The sequence below is a fragment of the Plasmodium knowlesi genome (genome assembly GCF_000006355.2).
Source record: "Plasmodium knowlesi strain H genome assembly, chromosome: 4".
NCBI classification, from domain to species: Eukaryota; Apicomplexa; class Aconoidasida; order Haemosporida; family Plasmodiidae; genus Plasmodium; species Plasmodium knowlesi.
The window spans coordinates 665,623-685,163 of NC_011905.2; the positions used below are offsets into that span (position 1 = coordinate 665,623).

Here is a 19,541-nt window from a genome sequence, read left to right on the forward strand (position 1 = left end):
TCATCCCCTTTCAGAAGATTGATTCATTTTGGCTGATTGACCCCCTGGACTGAAAAAGGTGGATACGCCTTTGCGAAATTTTTCCCTTTGGCAAGAGGCGCGCGGGTGTATGTTATTCGTGGGTCTTGTCACGTTCGCCGAGCTTGTCGCTTTTGTGCGGCTTGGAACGTTCACTTTTTTCTGAACCCTCTGGCAAATTGCCCTTCCCTCCCGGCGTTTCCCGCGTGCCTTGTGCGTTTACAGATAATTTTTTTTTTTTTTTTTTTTTTTTCTCAAGTGCATAAGAATGTGTGAATAGCCCTTTTTCTCCACTTATAGGTAAGTCAAACTTTATAAGGAAAAAAAAAAAAAAAAAAAAAAAAAAATGCCTTCATTTTTGCAGTTCGCTTATTGCAAAAAAAACTGTGGGTACGCATTTCAGCGGTATGCACATAAGGGTAGTATATACATACACATATATATATCTGTGTGTGTTTAGGACATTTGGGCGGATCCTTTACTTGACCCTCCCCCCCCCCCCCCCCAATTGGGACCGCCTCCCCCTTAGCCCATTTTTCCCCATCACATAGGTGTGCTATGAATTATTCTGAAGAGAGATTCCCCCCCCAAAAAATGTTTTATTTCCACCCCAGGAGTAATTACCTCTCCAAATCAATTTTGCCTCAATGTCATGTCCTCTTTTGTTTGCGCTACCACCAGGTGATGCAGGAAATGAGAGACAACATATGAGGTGGTGGGGGTAGACGCGCTTGAAGCTTCTTGTTCGAATGTTAATCAAGGTGAAAAGAAGTTTGGCAAATGGGTAGGGAGACGGAAAAAACCCTTTGAGTGAATGAAGGAATAACACAATCAGCCGCGTTTGTTAAAACTTCATCATCTAGTGGATAAAAGCCGAACTCCGTGTACCACATGGGAAAAGGGGGGTGTAGTGTTCTCCTCTGTTTGGCCATGGAGGAGATTTTCTCTTTCAACTTGAGGACTTCACATCGTGGGGGTCTGTTCCAGTTGCACTTGGAGGGGAAAGCAACACATAGGAAGAATGTTCCATATTAAGGTGGGTATTTTCCCTACTCCTCGCTTCGTTCGATGGTGAAAAGGAAAGGGAAAGAAGTGACACAGAATACACGCATTGTAGTGTACTGTACTACTGTTGTGGTGCTCTGTCCTGTTCTGTTCTGCTTTTCCTGACGGGCTACTTTTCTTCTCTTTCTTTTTTTTTTTTTTTTTTTTTTTTTTTTGTGCACAAGGGAAGCGGCATTTTCGGGGCCAGCTAAGTTTTTTCCCCCCCTCTCCTTTGCTTAGCGACCCTTACGCAAAAGCATACAACATCCGATAAGTCTGCAAAAAATAAAAAAAAGGAGGAACTAATCTCTACATGCGATTGGGGATAACAAAATTGGGAAGGGGAAAATGGCTATCATTTTTTATTTTTTTTTATTTTTTTTAATTTAATTTTATTTTTTTTTTGGAAGTGCATGGGAGGTTTTTACCAGTTCTGGTGCGCATTTTTTAAGTGAAGAAAAATTTATCTTCCTTTTCCCTCGCGGTTACTTCCATGAAGTTGTATCATTTCCTCCGCATTTTTTCTCTCTTTATTTTTTCCCCCTGTTTGGCGGAATTTATGGAGAAGGAAAAGCAGCTTCGCGTGATGTCATGCCCCATGTTGTAATTTTGACGTGACGCCAGTTCGCTTTACCTCCTTCAGGAAGATGATAAGTTAAGCAGTTTGTCCTCCTCCCCCCCCCATCGAATTTCCACTGGAATTTTTATCTTCCGTTTTTTTTTTTTTCCGCAGTTTTGCTGCGATTTACCGCATTCTTACACAATGGCGGGTAACGAACACGGAGATGTAAAAAACTTGGACCTGGGACCAGGTATAGTATCGCGGAGGCAATCCACCGCGTGTTACCCATAGTTCTCCCATCCTTGTGACATGCTTCCTTCCGCCATTCACTAATCTTATTCCCACCTCCATTTGGTATTCCTTTCCTCTGTTCAGAATTCAAAAACTGCAAATGCCTAAACCTGTGTGAGTTGCAACTCATCTTGGGAGACCAGCTGCGGTTGACGTCGAAGCGGAACGAGGAGGCTCAAACGTAAGAGGTGTTCTCCGTAGAGTTGCGATTGGCATCAGACCAATTCGCACAACTCCGCATCACACCAATTGACATAACGCCGCATCACACCACTTGACACAATGCCGCATCACACCACTTGACACAACGCCGCACCACACCCCCGTAGGCTAATCAAATCCTCGTTCGACTACGCCAACAAATTTGCAACAATCAAAAACAGGAGTTCCATAGTAGATGTTCGTACCAATCTGGAACGCATAGGAGAACTGCACGAATACGAAATAGCTATGTTGGTGAACCTACTACCCAAGACCGCACAGGAAGCTAGGTACTTTATTCCGTCCCTGATTCGACTGAGCGATGAGACATTGAATTCTATTTTGGAGCACCTCATCAGTTATAAGATGTACGTTTCATGAGGGAGAAGCGTCCAAAGGCGGCAAGTTAGATAAGGCAAATGAAGAATGCATAAATGAAGAATGCGAAAAAGAAGAATGCGAAAAAGAAGAATGCGCAAACAGGGTGCCCTCCCCTCTTCTCCTCACGCGTAGGCCTTATCGACTGCGCTCCTAAGGCCCATGCGACACTTAGAAAGTGAGGGAAAAGGGTCGTTCTTGCTAAGCACCAAGATGTTGCTATCATAGGCCACATAAGCATTGATGTATTTAAAAAGAATGAGTGAGGTGATAATGCAAATGGTCTCCAACTGGTGGTGGTGTTGCGTAATTTGGGCCCAGTTAAAAATATGATGAAAAATACAGATAGGTACTTTATATAGCTTATTTGGATTATCCTTAACGGTTTCATTCCACCAGTCAACAGCAATCTTCAGGAGGTTACGTTTAACAACAAAGTGAATTTGATCAATGCACTCATTCAATCCATTGTCAAAAAAATATTTAGAGTTCTTATCCATTACTCGGTTGTAGAGGAATATATTCCCCTGTTTGATAGAATGAATAATATCCATATAAATAGTGAGTTCATAATCTTGTAACAATCGCTTTGGTGGATAATGCCCTTTATTCAAGCGGATAGAAATAATACTCTCCAATAATTTTTTTTTAAAGTCTGTTTTACCTTTTCTTGAGTTAGAGAATGCCCAGATGAATTCTTTCTCTGCTTTTTCATAATCCATTTTGTGCAAATATAACTTCCCAAGTTGGTACTTAAATAGCACGATAAAAGACTTGGGGATATAAGAGTATCCTATATCTGTAGAATTAATTATTTTCAAAAAGCTTGTTGTTATTTGCATGTTATTTAACTTCATACATAATTTTATCGACTGGAACATGAGGATGACGAACCCTCCATGCTTTTCAATGTCTCCCTTAACAATTCCTATTTTACCTCGAATAGAATTCAATACTTCTATTGTGTATTTATTTTTCTCGTTGATATCTTCATTGTCTTCGTTGTATATGTCGTTCTTACTGCTCGTGCTGTAGTAGGAATCTGCCAAGGTACTTATGGTATTTAGGAATGAGCAGATCGTTAGTAAATATGGTAGTAGCCACAAATTCTCACTATACAGATGGATAAAGGACGAGAGATATTTGCATCCTGTGCTAAGGAGAACATCCCAATTTATGTTGTTCCGGTTACACAGTGTCTTGATAATGGTGTAATGATCAATTATTAACTGTTCATAATTTTTTAGCGCATTTTTTTTTTTTATTTTTTTCCGTAACTCAATTTCTGTTGTTTCGTCGAACACCAGAATGTCTACTGGCAATTGTGTTAACTTAAGGATGGAACTTATTTTGTATCCGTTGCGCACTTTAACGCAATTCTCCATTTCTTGCAGAAGGTCTTCATAGCTCCGTTCCTTCCGTGGCGGGCCCTCTTGCCGCCGTTTCCGCAGCTCGTTTATTTTCCGCGTTATGGCGTTCTCGTCCGGTGCGTTCATTTTCGGGGCAAACTCAAACTGAAGTTTGTTGGTGGGCTGGCGCGCTTTTAATCGCTTTTATGGGAAATTAACTTTTAGCACCCATGTGAGCACCATCAACTGCGTAGGTGGTTACTACTGATCCTTCAAATGGAAGAACATGCGCGTTCCTAAGCCGGTCAGATTGCTAAACGGTTAGCCTGACGAGCAAGCAGGCTGACAAGCAAGCAGACTGACAAGCAAGCAGACTGACAAGCAAGCAGGCTGACAAGCAAGCAGACTGACAAGCAAGCAGACTGACAAGCAAGCAGACTGACAAGCAAGCAGACTGACAAGCAAGCAGACTGAGGAACGCGTCGGTTCCATCGCGCGTGTAACATAATGCCATGCCAAGAGTGAGGGTAAAAAGAAATATTCTTTCTCACTCTTTGTAGCGCCTCCAAGAGGGTTCTCCAAAAAAGAAAAAAAGAAAAAAAAAAAAAAAAAAAAAAATTCTGCAGCGCGTCGGCAGAAATGACCTCTTATATACCGATTGGGCGGGATTGAAGTCGAAACTGTTTTTTCACTCCAATGCTGTTTTGGGGAATGTAGTGAAATTGGCCAAGTGGAGAGAAAAAAGCAACGCGGTAACGGTACACGGTAACAAGGCGATGAAGAGGCTGAGAGCACTTCATCGGGAGCGCAAAAAAAAAAAAAAAAAAAAAAAAAAAAACAGCAGCCAAAATTGTGTGGAGGAGCATCTCCCACCCTTCGGTTTAGAATCACAGAAAAAAAAAAAAAAAAAAAAAAAAAAAAAAAAGAGCAAACAAATGGAGAAAAAAATACATACGTGTCATTGTACATACGCATGTGCACAGGCAAACGAGTGCATACCGAGGGGAATAAGGAGAACAACCGAATGAGGGAAAGGGGTGATTACCTTCAGGTGGGATGAAAAGGGCAACCTACCACATCGTGCTTTAAATGTACATCATCATGCCACCGCATTGTATGGCATCCTTCGGTACGTTTCCCCACAAGAGGGCAAACTCATTTTTTTTGCTTTCTCGAAAATGTGTGTACCTTTTTCTTTTCGGCACTGCAATATTGTATTAGGGAGTTGGTATGGCCTCTCCTTCCTTTTTGTTTAAGCAGATGGTGAAGTGGTTGGCTTCGGAGGACAACAGATCGTGGATACTCTGCGGGGATTTCGCGTGCCAGTGGAGTTAATGTGGAGTGAATGTGGAGTGAATGTGGAGTGAACGTCGTGACGGAGTGATGGAGAAGTGGCGTCCAAGTCCCTTCGAGGCGACACTTTTTCCCCAACGAACCGTGATGTCGCGAGTTCCGTCTCGTATACACAGGAAGTCCAACTTGTATTCTTTAAGTAAGAAAGTTTGTTTTTTTTTTATGTGATTCTTTATCATTATTACGATGTCCTCCAGATTCATGTGCTTCTTCACCCGCACGGGGATGTTCACGTTTAGGTTGTCTTGTGAGGGTGGGGGGTTCAGGGGATGGTGAAGTGGCATAATCGGCAAAATATCGACATGCTTGTAAAGTCTAGGCGCATTCGATGAGGAAAGTACTCCACATGGACCTACCATTCGAAAGGACGAAATTGAAATGGCCGCTCTCCATTCGTCTCCGATCGTAGAGAGAAATGTTATGATCCTCCATGTTGTTAATTAATATGTCCGAGTCCCTTTTATCCATGCGGAAGAAATTTAAGATGCAATCCTCGATCAGTTCTTCCGCGATATAAGACACGATCTGGATAGGAATGCAGATGGGCGTGGCGTGATAAAAAAAAAAAAAAGTCCTTACATGGACATGCAAAGAATCGGCAAACAGTTGGACGAAAGTCTCAGCAAGGGGAGGAAGCTCTCCCCTGTGGATGATGAGTCAAGACCTCAATAAATTTTAGCACGATCCTTTTTTTTTTTCTTTTTTTTTTTTTTTTTTGCATTTTAACCTTTTCCGTGGCTATAAAGGCGATAGTGTTTTTGAGCAGATGTTTTGTGACTTGGTTATTCCATTCAATTTGACTTCGACTGTTCTGTCCGTGATTCTGAAAAAAAAGAAAAAAAAAAAAGGGGAGAAGTGGGTAAAAAGTGACATGTATATGTAATGTGTAGAATATGCGCATGCATTTAGCACGAATTGATATTTGTAGAAAAGTGGAGGCTTGAATAGAACATAGCGGGACTCTTCCCCCCACCCCCCCTTAGATTTCTTCCTTCCAGTGTACCTGCTCCTTCACCTCTTGGACATTTTTCCTTAGAAGGGAATTTATAAGACTTCCGGATAAACCGAAGGTGTTTATTTTGCTGAATATATGCAGGCACCTGAGGGGCGATCGTAGGAGGGGAAAATTAATCGACCAGGGGGATAATTAATCAGCTAAGCGAGTGGTAGTCTCCCCTCTTTGCGAATGATAAAAAGGGGATTCGCAAAAGAACTTGGGAGGGATACTGAGTAAGGGACTCACCTGGAGAGTTGGGTCCCGTCAGCCATAACCTCCAAGTTGTCCCGCTGAAAATTGGTGAGATGCGAATAGGTCTGTACATTCTGTTGATGGTTCAACTGCACAGTCTTTTCCTTTTGTTCCATCGCCTTTACATTTTCCTCGTAGGTAAGCTGAATGGTAGCTTCGTTCACAATTTGTTTGGCCATATATTTTGCAAAACTTTTTATTTCTTCCTCCTGGTAGAGGGTACTCGTTTGAGTGTAATTCACTTTTTTTTTTTTCTCTCTGTCGGATATAATTTTTTCATAAAAGAAGGTGCCATCATTTTGCAGGTTTCTTAGTTCTTCATTTGATTCTGTTATTTGTTGGGACTTATCTGTACACACAATTTTCTTCACGACTGATATCAGGTTTTGTCTGTACGCATCTACACTCTGCTTTATTCCATCGGGGTTGACTTGGCTCTGTTTAGCATAGAATCTTTGTCCACTACTGGTATAATTGCCCTTTTTGTCTTTCCCTCCTGATCCTGGTGCTTGTTTGGCTAGTTTTCCCTTTTGGGGCTTACTAATCGTTTCGGTGGCATGGTTTTGAGTTTGTCTCAACTTTGTGTTGATGAAGGTGGAGTATATAATCGACTGGACGTTCTCGTCTTCCTTCGAACAAGGGCAATCATCCCCAGTGGCTGCGCTACTACGATTGGCTCCAATGGTTACATTTTTTTTGGGTCGTTTTTCGAAGAGTAACATTTTCCGAACCACATCAACTCGACTTTCTCCCCCACCAAACTTGACACTGTTCGCCGCAGTTTTGGAGGTTGTCTCGTCGTTCATATTTTTGTACACATAACTTACGCAGTCGATGTTCCTCTTCTGTAGCGTCTTGTCGACGTTGTCTAGGTAGTGTTTCTTTGTCTTCTCTGTAGAATATTTTTCATTTCGAATCCTCCTGGTGCTTCCCCCCAGTGGATTCATTCTGTGGTTCTGTCTGGAGGTTGCCTTCATCTCCTGCGCGACCTTCTCTTCGTTCGTGTGGTCATCCTGGCGATCATTTTTTTGGCCATCTTTTTTATCCCTTTTTTGACCGTTTTTTTGACCGCCTTTTTGATCGTTTTTTTGACCGTTTTTTTGACCCATTTTTTGATCGCCTTCTTGACCTCCCTTTTGATCACCCTTTTGATGACTGTTTTTATATCCTTTTTGGTGGCCATTTTTCCTCCTTTCATTTTCCATCCCGTTGGTGATGTCGTTCGATTCCTCTATTGCACTCTGAAAACCCATTCTGCTTTTCCCGTTCTTCCTTCCTGCGTCTGTCGAGGAATGTCAGAGAGGGAAAACCCTCACACGAAGACGCGCGAAAATGATGCGTCTGTGTATGTAGATGGCTACATTTGTGTGGGAGTCAACTTCCCCCCACCCTCTGCGTACAGCGCATCACTCACTGTCCCGTACGAGCATCGGCACAACTCGCGAAACCGTTGCTATGTACAAAAATAGGCTTATGCACTTGGCAGATGTAGACACGTCCATGCGGGAGGTTCGACTGAGAGGATATCCCGGGATGGGTGTGACGTACACATCAGCGCGTGTGGATAACCCTGCTGTTGCTTTTGTCCACCTTTTTTTCGGTCTCCTACGCTTGTTAGCCTTTTTTTTCTTCTTCTTACGATGAGCATCCCCCCTGTAGTAAAGTATTAACGTGGGATGCACCATTCATGTGTGCAAGATGGTGATTCAAATGCGCAAGCATTTCGCGATAAAAAAAAAAAAAAAAAAAAAAAAAGAAGTTCGAGACAAGTATGCTGTGCTGCTTTGCCCAACAGAGGAGAGACATTCTAGTGACATTTCATAAAAAGGAAGGAAACAAAAAAAAAAAAATCATTAATGAGCATTTAATATGCTCTAATTAAAATTAAAACCTCTGGATATTCAATAAGTGCTAATGATTTAATTTTGGCAATTTCTGAGATGGAAAATATCTGACTTGGACAGTTTTTTTTTTTTTTTTTTTTTGGGGGGGGTACATTTTATTTGACTGCGACATTAGATGTTGTGCAGGAGGGGGAGGAGCAATACACAAGTGTGTGTCTCCATCAACCACTCCTCCGTTAGGACGATTTCCTTAACCAGGTAACATAATACCTCCGACCGATAACCATGGAGATAGGGGAAAGTGAAAAGAAGGGACAACCCCCTCCCTTAGGTAAGAATCAACAGGACATAGTAACGCATGACCAACATGCTAAAGTCCCTATGTGCAAAAATGGGCCAATGCTGAATGAACTTGGAAGGGTAACCATGTCAACTTTCCTTCCACTGGGAGCGTTTCCCCCCATACCAGCGTTACGAACAATTGACGATTTGCTACGAGCAATACAAAACACGCACAGGTGAGAAAGAGGAAGAAAAGGAACTCTCTGACAAAGCAGTTAATGAATCTGTAGTCGACGAAAAAAATAAAGAACTTCATGTTTATCCTAACAAAAGCATCTATGAGGGGGGTTATCTTCATGGGAAGAAATCAGGATTAGGAAAATTAACCAAAAGGAATGGGGAGTTTTACGAAGGTAATTAGACAGATGAGCATCTCGAAAAAAGGAATGAGACATACAAAACGTTAAGACAATGCCTAATGCTTTCCTCTTCTTTTCTGCTCGCTTCTCCGACAACTTAGACGAACATTTTTATTATATTTTTAACTCTCCTCATTTCATTTTGACATCCATTTCTTGGGCACCCCGCAAAAAGGCAACTTCCAAAACGGACAAAAGCACGGAGGAGGGTTCCAGCGATATTCCAATGGGGACTTCTACTACGGAGAGTGGAAGCACAACAAGAAGGACGGTCGTGGCATTTTCTTCTTTTCCGCCACCGGCGAATACGTGAGGAGGAGCGGTGTAGTAGCGTGACAGAGCGAACATTCGAGCTTGCAATCAGGCAGACAGCAAATGGCCACTTTACGCATCATCGCCCTTTTTTAATCACCTTGGTTTTGTTACCACCACCTTTTTCTTATCACCCTCGTTTCTTCATCACTGCTTTCCCTTCGCCGCTCCCCTCCACTTCAGTACTTCGGCGAATGGTGCACGGGAAGCCTCATCAGCGGGGCCTGGATCATCTCCAGCGAAGCAAAATACCTGGGAACCTTTTTTAGAAACCTACCTAAGTGTAAGGGAGAGTTTTTCTTTGGCAACGACTCAAAAATTAATGTCTTTTACGAGCAGACCTTGGGAATTTCATGGGGTATAGAGGACAGGAACGCGGAGCGCGTGGGATTGCACTGGAGGCTGCTATAGTGGCACGAACGTATGTGCGCGTGGATGAAAGTTGGAGTTGATTATCAAATGTGTTTTCCATTATGTTCTCCATCCTGTGGTCCATCCTATTTTCCATTTTGTTACTTTTTTTTTTTTTTTTTTCTCTCTGCGCCCACTGGCCCACCTATTCTTTTGCGCCAACTCAAAACGAGACAAGCGCCCCTCTAGGGGATCACGACAGGGAAGTCGCCCCGCCCCCTTTGAATTATCCCACCTTTTTAGTGACATATCGAGGGATCAAAATAAAATATATAAATAATAAAGAAAAAAAAAATTTTTAATAACATTAAAATAAAAATGACGAATGATCTTGTAGGAATTTCTAATCCGCACTGCACATGGTAATGTCGCTTGGGGGTTCTCCATTTTTTTCTAAAGAATCTTTCGCACACACTTTCGACGGAATGTGTCTGCATATGTGATCATGAGTGGTTAGTGTCTCTTGAACTGATTCGCTCACACATATGTATATAGAACTAGTACATATGCAATTTAACAAAATCATTCATACTCATTGCCTTACACACACTTGTGTGCTTCCATCGTTTCTACCATTTCGTTGTCTTCTCGTCCCTGTTCACCCCTGTAAGCATCTGCCAGATGGCTACGAAACAGAAAAACGATCCATCTCCCCAACTGTATACGTCCACGATAAGTAATGCCATAAATAGGTATTCGCTTATGGGGACAGCAGATCCACATTGTGGGAGTTTCGAACTCACCCGAAATGCCTCACAGGGGAAGGATGCCTCAAGCCATAGCGATTGGACAATCCTACAGGGCGATACATCTGATGAAGAGGGAGAGTTACAGACATATACCTCCATAGTCTTTGGTAGGTCCATCTGTTTCGCTCTGATCAACCTCAGATGGTATTTTCTTTACTTAGCTCGTTCTTCTCTACTTTGAAACAACTTAGTAGGTGCTACCAATAAACCCATAGGCCGGAGCGCTACAGAAGGGGAATATGCCCCCTACAGATGGAGGGGGGAGATTAAAGGTAAGCCCATCAACTTTTCTGATTATTTATATATGTGTCCATGCTCACACCGATGGAATTTCCTTTTGTATGTAATTTGTATGGTATTTAAAATGGGGTTATTATACTGTTCTCACACCCTATATACACAGTCAACCCTTTAACATGTACGATGTTCATAATTTCCACTATTTGCCCCTCCCCCCCCCCCCCCTGAAGATTCCCCAAAGGAAAGACCCATGAATATCCTCCTAAACAAGCAAGCTGAACAGGAAGAAGACTGGATTAAACATATTTTAAAAATTCTTCTAAGCGCGGAAGAGGCAAATAAATACAAGGACTTGCAACATGTAGTGAAAACGATTGAACATGAGGAGATAAAGGAGCTAGTCTTGTATCATTCTAAGGTAGTTCTGTCAGAAATTAAAAATATATATACAGTATTGGGGGGAATAGTAAATGGTGGTGGCTGGGGGGGGTACAAAGGAACTTTGGATGTTTCACCTCAGGAAGGAAAACGATTGCAGAAGTTAAGAAGCAGGAGAAGGAAACACAATTTAAGGGTTAAAAAATATTATCTATTGAATCGATATTATAAGAGACTCTGCAGGATATACGAGGAAGAAAATTCTCTCTTGCGACAGTTGTGCATTGGGCATCGGGTTGGGAATACAAGGGAGGTTGAAGTACTGGTCAATGGGCTCAAAAAAAAAGGCACGAAGAACCTTCTGGTAAAATGCGGAATCACGTACCAAGGTTCGTACATCTAAGTTAGATAAAAACGCATTCCACTAGAACCCATCTTCTTATAGTAACACCTACACGACTGAAAAAAAAAAAGTATTTTCCCCTTTTTTTTAGCTAAAGTAGGGAGAAACTTTCCCGTCCGGATAAAGCCAAAATGGAAATGGATCCGAGGTGCAGAAAAAAGGGCAAGTAAGCCCCGATTAAATCTGAAAAAAGGTACTCGTATTTTCCGCTTTATCCCCCATGTGGACATGGCCCAGAATCAGTCTGACGGTGAATTTGTCTCGGAGGAGGGAAGTGAACCTAATGGAGAAAACCAAAGCAGTCAGGTAGGATCGCTAAAGATGGGCACATCGAAGTGTTACATATACGCGACAGAGGCGGAAGTGAAGAATGACAACGAGATGGTTACACCAAATGGTCCGAATGACAATGACAGTGATGGTGATAAAGAGATAGAGGTGGAGCTAAAAGAAGAAGAGGAGGAATGCACAGAAGAGGTTACTCAAGAGGAAGAATCCAATCATCAAAAGGGTGCCTCTGTCGGTGAAGAAACATCAGCAGCTGTTGTGAAGGAGTTAAGTGGGGGAGAAAACGGTGTAGATGTAATGGTGAACGAGCAGAGTGAGCAGACAGATGAAGTACCCGTGGAAGAGCACCCCAACAAGGAACTGAACAATGGGCACGAAAAAAAGGATAGCCATCTCAGCGTAGCAAACAATAAATTGGAACAAATGGACAAATCACACTTTGTCGAGTCTAATATGGACAAGAGAACTAAGTTAAAAAAAAAAAAAAAAGTAGCAGAAAGGGGAGAGAAGGAAGAGAAAAAAAAGAAAAAAAAAAATATAAATGTTCAGCACATAAATGTAGTTAATGAGAAGGAAGAGGAAAAATCAGACGATCAAAACCTGCCGGAAATTCTAGGTAAAACCGTAGAAGAGAAGGAGAGGGTAATTCCTTCCCAGGAGGTTTACCACGATTGCACTCATTAGTATGGCCTACAATAATTATAAAGAATGCTTTTTTTTTTTTTTTTTTTTTTTTTTTTTCTCCAAACGGAAGGATAATATGTTACCATCTTTAACATGACTCATCTCTGTTTGAACCCGTCAAAGGGCAAGATATGTGAACTCTCGAGAATGCATCATGTAAAGTTTAGTGTATCTATTCGTTGGAAAAAAAAAAAAAGCAATTTTGTGTGTGTGCCACGGGCGTATGGTTTTTACCTTACATGTGTATACGTGTGCATTTGTATGGAAGCAATCGTAAAATGCACACGTTGGGGGAATCACCACTGTATCACCCATGTGGACGACGCGGCAATGGTGCGAACAATCCTCGCTTCTCTTTCTCCTTTGTAACGCGTGCCTCAGCGAAAAAAAAAAAAAAAAAAAATACACACACACACACATACACAACAGCATAATGCCGTAACAACGGCATAACGTAGAAATGGTAATAATGATGCTTTCTAAATGAGTGTATACAAGTCCTCATAAAATACGCATTAAACATACACGGCAAGAGGAAGAGAAGGTTCGAAGATGTGCGTCACCTCCCTCGGAGAGAACCGCGAACCCTTCTGGAGAGACATTACGCGGATAGATAGGCTGATTTACGGGCATGAAAAGAAATTAAAATCCTGTAACAATAAAAAAAGGCAGTGCTACAAACTCCTGTCCCTGTTGACCGATTATGATAACTGGTTGAGTGAGACATGCGAGAGGTATGCCTGGAAAATACGTGCGCTGCAGATGGTACAGACAGGGTCTATGGGGAGAGCCACACGTGCAGATGAGAAATGTAATAGCCGCATAAGTGACTGTGCTTCTAGCAGAACCCCATGTACAGAATCCAAAAAATATGGCCACTTAGCCAAATGGACCTCCGTCCATGTTACGGTAGGGGAACGGTTTCGTAAAAAAAAAAAAAAAAAAAAATTACGGTGTGGTAAGATAGCGGAGAAGAAAATAGGTGTGAAAATAAAAGATCCGAAAAAATTCCAACTACACGGTACAGGCAGAAGGGATGAACCCTCTAGATGCGGCAACCAGAAGGTGCAGGAAGATGCTGAGGGGGAGGGTCAAGAAGGAGAAGAGAACGGGGACGAAGCGGTAGAGGACTATCGTATAGACGCATCTGAAAACAATGAAGAAGAAGTATACGAGAATAAAGGTGAACTCCCATGTGAAGAGAACGAAACATGCGAAGAAACGGGGGCGAGGGGAGCAGACAGTACAGAGGGGATTCATCCAAATGAAGAACCTACAGTTGTCGAAAGGGAAGGTGTACTTGAAGTAGAGGAGGAGGAGAAAATATATTCAACTGAAGAGAAAGAAAAGAAAGAAGAGACAAGACATTTTCAGATAGTGCACAAGTCTGAGGGTGAAAAAAATGAAGAAAATTTGGAAGGGGTGCCAAGTGATATTATGGGATATCCCCATGAAATGGGGAAAGATGATGATGAGCAGGAGGCTATCGAACATAACGAAGATAACGGATTGGAGTGTTCCGAGGTACAGGTGATGGGCGTTACAGTGGAAGAAGAAGAAGAAGACATACAAAGGGGTGGAATTCCAGACGATGGGGATGAAATGGCAGAGGGGAAAGGGAAGGTACAAAAGGAGAAAAAGACCAAGCGAAAAAAAGGAGATACAAAAAAGAAGAGGGAGCGAAAGGGGGAGAAGGAAAAAGGGAAAACGAAAAAGAAAAAGCAGAAGCAGACAATGATGGATGAGGGGGAGGAAAGAGAAAAGGCATCGGAGGAGGAGATAGCGAAAGCAATGGAGAAAACGATGGATGAAGGAAAAGGGGTAAAGATGAAGGACGTTGAGGAGGAGAAAATGGAAAAAGCCAAGGAATCTAAGATGGTGGAAGAAAATGAAGAAAATATTGGGGATGAAAAAGAGACAAATCCGGGGGAAGAACAAGGAGTGATGGTAGCGGAAGAACAGGATACAACGGTGAATGAAGGAAAAGAAGAAAGTATGGAAGGCGAAAAGGAACACGGGGAGCAGGTAAAGGTAGAGAAAGAAACGGAAGTGATGATTGAAGATGAAGGAAATGCCAAATTGGATGTGGAAAAAGAGGCAACAGTGCAAGGAGAACAGATGTATACAGGGGGAAAGAAACAGAAAGAATTGTCGGAAGACTCAACGATCGGGGAATTCACGGAGGAAAAGATCGGACATGAAGGAGAGGCGAAAGTAGACGCGAATAAGGATCAAAACAGTGGCGCCGAAGAAGACACCCACGTAGCACCTGCGAATGACAAGGAACAGGAAATATTAAACCAAGATGAACCAATAAGAAGCGACCTTGAGAACGACCCCGGTAAGACAGCGGAGAACGAAATCGTCCATAATATTCTCAGCGAGTATTCCAACACAATTCAGTATACGAGTTTTCTCGATTACATAAAAAATAAAAAGGAGCCCGAGTAGGGGCAAAGTGGGAAAAATAAAGCAAAGAAACGACGCATGGAAGCAGATAGGCGCGTTTACAGCGAGCTGATGCTACATCCATATGGGGATGTAAATAAAAAAAAAATTAAAAAAAAAAAAAAAAAAAAAAAAAAACTACCTCAACACACGCCCCCACCTACACTGCACTGGACATATAAGGTATCCCACAAACCTGCCGTGGAGAACGCGTTAGTTAATCTTGTAGGCAGAATGAATGGCGACGATACCCATGGTCATGGTAGAGTAGGAAATGTTTCGAAAAGAGTTCTGGTGCATAAGTTGTGACAACTCATCCGGAGTTAAGAAGGTTTGAATACTTTCGGCCAAATACTTGTAAGAATCTTCACTACTTGCTACAAATTTTCCAAGCAGAGGAATGAAGTTCATTAAATAGGCATTATAAAGGGGCTTCAAAATAGAACAATTAACTCTGCAAAATTCTAAGCATAAGAATCTTCCTCCAGGTTTTAAAATACGATGAATCTCTTTTAACGATTTCGGAATGTTGGTAAAGTTTCGAATGCCAAACGAGAGGGTAACTATGTCTACTGAATTATCGTCAAAGGAATTTAAATTCTCTGCGTTCTCAATTATCCATTTGATATTCCTTTGGTAATTCTTTTCCTTTGCTCGTTTCATTCCTACTTCGATCATGTCTCTATTCACATCGGCCACAATTACTTCGGGGGTAAACTTTGAATAAAATAAATCGGGATTCCCTTGTTCACCATCGAAATATGCACCCTTGTTCATCCTCTTCAAATAGTACTTATATCGTTCTAATATTCTAAAGGCTATATCTCCTGTCCCTCCAGCTAAGTCTAATATTTTGCAAGTAGAAATATTGGCAGAGCTTTCCTCCCCTTGGTCTATTGCTTCACTTGTGTGTACCCCGTCATACCTCGGCGCCTTGCCGGTTTGACTTTCTCCGTCACCGAAGTGGGTTGCCTCATTGTTGGGGGCGCCTTCCCAGGATGCGGCTCTTTCCTCTTTTCTATTTTGGTTTATCCAATTTGCTTCATTTTTGTGAATTTCTTCTTGCATCTTGTAGCTATGATATTTTAAAAATAAATCTAGCTCTTTCACCAGCTGATCCTTCCAGCAACGATGCAAACGCAGACTCATCAAATCATTCATCAAGTCGTACTTGTTGGACACATGGCTAAATAAGTTGTAAACCAGCTTTGATTTTATCTCTTCTGTAACCTTTTTGAAGCCGAAGTTGTACAGCCCTGCGGGGGAATGGTACGGGTGTGGAAGGGGCAACATGACTCAGCTAGCCATGTTCACGAACAGAGGGGAGGAGGGGGAGAAAAAAAAAAAAAACAATTAAGAGGAAATAAAAAAAAAAAAAATAAAGAAAAATGTGAGAAAAAAAATGTGAACAAGTCATGCTAACTCCAACATTGTAAGAGGAAGCACATTTCCAAACACTTGTCAAACGCCTATAAATAGTAAAGATCCTCTAAATGAAGACCTTCCCCTAGGGACATAGAACATTACTTTCGCCGCTGCTAAAGGAGTCGCTCTCTGTGCTAAAAGACTTCAACCCTGTCCTTAAGATGGCCCCCAGTCTTTTCTCCCTGAAATACCCCCCATGGAGGGAGCTACAAAACTGCAACATTTTCATTCTGCTCCGCTAGTGATGTCTGTGTGTGAAGCGGACGGGAAAAAGAAGAACCTCCTATCAGTTCTTCTTTTTCGAGGCAATCCTTAATGCGGTTTTTCAAAGAGTAAGTGCGGGTGACAGACAGAGCGACATGGCTGAAGGTGAATCCTTTCCTTGTCGTGTAACCCTAAAAGTTGCTTCATCAATTTGGGTTTTTCACAACATAAATGGTAATGCGAGGGGTAAGGAAAAAATTTTGACGTAGGGCAGATAATTTCAACAGTGTACTTTATATTAATTCATTTTTTTTTTTGAACGGTAAACCGCCTCAGAGTTAGTTAAAAAAAAAAAAAAAAAAAAAAAATAGGATTGCCCCCTTCGTGATGAACAAGTGGATAGGGAGAAAGTGGGAAAAAATTTCTGGTGCACATATCACTTCCTTTTTTATTCACGTGTGGCTCGGTTAAGCACAACTCTGACCAGAAATTTACGTATGCTTTTTTTTTTTTTTTTTTTTTTTTTTTGAACTTTGGAAGGGACTTATGTGTGTTGCGTTATTTTCCTAGGCCAGCACTCGCGCGCATGGGAACACGTTGTAGGCCCCGACGGGTACTTGGCGTGAGCGCGGGGCACGAAACAGAAACGAGAGCGTCGTCGCAACGGTAAGAAGCATGAGCTAAACAGAGAAGACCAAACGATATGCAAGCGGTAAGAAGAGGGTACGCGAACGCTATGCAAACGGGTGGAACGATACTGAGACGCCTCGGCGCAAGTAGAAACCGGCAGATGCGCAGAAGAGCGAGCACTGTCTCGTACGGCTACCTAAATCTAACCGTGAATGACAAAATTATGCCCTACGTGGATGAGCTAAAGAAAAATATAATATACGTTAGCAGTTACAAAGATTGCAAAGCGTACGTGCAAGAAATTCAAAAAAGTGTCCAGGATGGCAAATTAAATTGTATCGGTCTTGATGTAGAAGGATATAAAATAGGAAGAAACGGCACAGTGAGTCTTGTGCAAATATGCGCACAGGATGTGTACCTGTTCGACGTTTACAAATGTGATAATACTTTTTTGTTCATAAAATGTTTAAAGGAATTACTGGAAGATGGAAGAATTGTAAAAATTACACATGACTGTAGGGAGGATTGTTCGATCCTGTTCAACCAGTATAGCATTAGCCTTAACAACATATTCGACACGCAAGTAGCTTACAATTTACTTTCGAAGGAAACGAAAAAGGACCTGTATCAAATAAGTTACGACGACTTACTATATAAATGCTTACTTTTACATAATAAGCATAAAATATATTTTCATAAGATGATTTCTCTTGATCAGAAGATATATTTGAAGAGACCCATAGGGAAGGAACTGATCCATTATGCCATCCAGGATGTAATATATTTAAAGCCACTTATGTTGAATTTGGTGGACAGGCTACTCCGTGTATGTAAAGATGGTGAAGCAAGAAGTGAATCATTTGGTGAAGACGACTCGCCCAGCATTGAAAACAGTGATGATGTGATTGGCGAAGAAGCATATAGTAATCTAACTGAACATAAGAATAACTTAATAAAACGTATTACAAAACTGAGTGAGAGATACATCAACTACCAGTTTTTAAATACTCATGTTAAAAATGAGAAAGAACTACAGAAGGGAATGATCCTCGATGGTATGATCGTCTCCTGCAACAATTTAAACCTCTATGTCAAATTGAATTTGAGCAGGACGGGAGTCATAACAAATTGTCTGAGGAACGAGTTCGAAATTGGGGATATGGTTAAGTGTGTCATCCTGGGATTTTGTAATAATGATTACATCAAACTGGGGTTGTGTGACCCGTCCCAGTGTGTGGTGACGCGTGAAGTGGGGCATTAAAAGGAAATTCATTGGTTCCTTTCCTTTGCTCTGTGCATACCCATGTGTTCGCTTGGAGCAGCACTGGCATTTTTAGCACACTGAACTTTGTATTTGCTAAACCAATTTTGTTTGATGGATATGGAGCAGCAAGGTCCGATTGTCATTTTTTTTTTTTCTTTTTTTTTTTTTTTTTAACTTCTTCTGCTAAATTCCCTCGCAAGTATGTCTGTGTGCGCATATTTCCCTGTTTGAAAGTTTGCTCCTTTTGTTGTGAAACCCTCGTTTTAGACTGAACGCACAGAAGGCGACATGGTGAAGAAACCCTTCGTCCTTCTGAGGAGAATATAAACCACTGCAGAGAATTGTGTAGTAACAATTTGCCAAAGTGGACATATTAACATTTCAACATAAATGTGATAACATAAACATTGGAGGGAAAAAAAAAAAAAAAAAAAAAAAAAAAAAACTCCCCAAACTAACCATTTTGCGTAAGTTGCCTGAACCGTTCATATTATTTTTAACAAATTATTGCTGTTCAGGTAAAAATGGGAAAACAAAAAAATAAATAATCACAAACGACAACAGGTAGTTATGAATGCCGTATGCAAAGCATGTCACGGTATGATAACTTTTGCTATGGGGGAAGACGCCTGGGGGAGTTTTATAATTTTCCCATGTTGGGCTGCGTTTTCCATCGTTTGTTTTTCTCTTTAACATTTAGACACCTTCCGTTTGGGTTGAATGCTTATGGAGCATTTTAATTTTACATCCCTAAAATTGCGTCCTCATTTGTCCATGCCCCAATTTTGCGCCGCTCAATTCTGCGTGCTCCAATTTTCCACTCTGGCATTCTTTCCCCAATCTCGTGCTTTGCTTAAAGTGTCCGTCGATTATATTATATTATTTTTTTCCTTTTTTGCGCGTGCGCAAAGCATAAAAATGACATTCACACAAAAAAAAAGCACACGACAGCCGCGATTTTGTGAAGAGCGAAAGGATGAATGAGAGCATGCGCGCAGATAAGCTTGTGGCATTCAGAGCGAAATCTACGTACACGTGTGCATGCTTCGCTTACATGTGAATACATCACCGGTGCATGCATGCTTCAACAACCTTCCCGGATACGACGAATGAGG

At 41.6% G+C, this 19,541-nt stretch overlaps 8 protein-coding genes across 8 annotated transcripts; 5 read left to right on the top strand and 3 right to left on the bottom strand.

Annotated features, from left to right (window-relative positions):
- Positions 1-1,825: 1,825 nt before the first annotated feature.
- On the top strand, positions 1,826-2,497 carry PKNH_0415400 (DNA-directed RNA polymerase I subunit, putative; the record flags this gene model as incomplete). Its single annotated transcript, XM_002257942.1, has 3 exons — positions 1,826-1,874; positions 2,000-2,096; positions 2,245-2,497. The coding sequence occupies 3 exons, from the start codon at positions 1,826-1,828 to the stop codon at positions 2,495-2,497; spliced, it is 399 nt and encodes a 132-aa protein (XP_002257978.1).
- A 122-nt stretch (positions 2,498-2,619) lies between these two features.
- PKNH_0415500 (uncharacterized protein) lies at positions 2,620-3,990 on the bottom strand (the record flags this gene model as incomplete). Its single annotated transcript, XM_002257943.1, has 1 exon — positions 2,620-3,990. One exon carries the CDS (start codon positions 3,988-3,990, stop codon positions 2,620-2,622), a length of 1,371 nt encoding a protein of 456 aa, XP_002257979.1.
- A 1,070-nt stretch (positions 3,991-5,060) lies between these two features.
- PKNH_0415600 (conserved Plasmodium protein, unknown function) lies at positions 5,061-7,698 on the bottom strand (the record flags this gene model as incomplete). The annotated part of the gene is made up of 6 exons (XM_039113868.1): positions 5,061-5,147; positions 5,280-5,440; positions 5,553-5,721; positions 5,924-6,019; positions 6,200-6,296; positions 6,440-7,698. The coding sequence occupies 6 exons, from the start codon at positions 7,696-7,698 to the stop codon at positions 5,061-5,063; spliced, it is 1,869 nt and encodes a 622-aa protein (XP_038969480.1).
- Positions 7,699-8,574: 876 nt separating this feature from the next.
- Positions 8,575-9,713, top strand: PKNH_0415700 (uncharacterized protein; the record flags this gene model as incomplete). Its single annotated transcript, XM_002257945.1, has 4 exons — positions 8,575-8,620; positions 8,808-8,984; positions 9,166-9,299; positions 9,486-9,713. The coding sequence occupies 4 exons, from the start codon at positions 8,575-8,577 to the stop codon at positions 9,711-9,713; spliced, it is 585 nt and encodes a 194-aa protein (XP_002257981.1).
- Positions 9,714-10,334: 621 nt separating this feature from the next.
- On the top strand, positions 10,335-12,455 carry PKNH_0415800 (conserved Plasmodium protein, unknown function; the record flags this gene model as incomplete). Its single annotated transcript, XM_039113869.1, has 4 exons — positions 10,335-10,569; positions 10,654-10,734; positions 10,933-11,469; positions 11,575-12,455. 4 exons carry the CDS (start codon positions 10,335-10,337, stop codon positions 12,453-12,455), a joined length of 1,734 nt encoding a protein of 577 aa, XP_038969481.1.
- Positions 12,456-13,007: 552 nt separating this feature from the next.
- On the top strand, positions 13,008-14,906 carry PKNH_0415900 (conserved Plasmodium protein, unknown function; the record flags this gene model as incomplete). The annotated part of the gene is made up of 1 exon (XM_002257947.1): positions 13,008-14,906. One exon carries the CDS (start codon positions 13,008-13,010, stop codon positions 14,904-14,906), a length of 1,899 nt encoding a protein of 632 aa, XP_002257983.1.
- A 210-nt stretch (positions 14,907-15,116) lies between these two features.
- On the bottom strand, positions 15,117-16,557 carry PKNH_0416000 (2-methoxy-6-polyprenyl-1,4-benzoquinol methylase, mitochondrial, putative; the record flags this gene model as incomplete). Its single annotated transcript, XM_002257948.1, has 2 exons — positions 15,117-16,159; positions 16,431-16,557. The coding sequence occupies 2 exons, from the start codon at positions 16,555-16,557 to the stop codon at positions 15,117-15,119; spliced, it is 1,170 nt and encodes a 389-aa protein (XP_002257984.1).
- A 711-nt stretch (positions 16,558-17,268) lies between these two features.
- Positions 17,269-18,423, top strand: PKNH_0416100 (3'-5' exonuclease, putative; the record flags this gene model as incomplete). Its single annotated transcript, XM_002257949.1, has 1 exon — positions 17,269-18,423. The coding sequence occupies one exon, from the start codon at positions 17,269-17,271 to the stop codon at positions 18,421-18,423; it is 1,155 nt and encodes a 384-aa protein (XP_002257985.1).
- Positions 18,424-19,541: the final 1,118 nt, after the last annotated feature.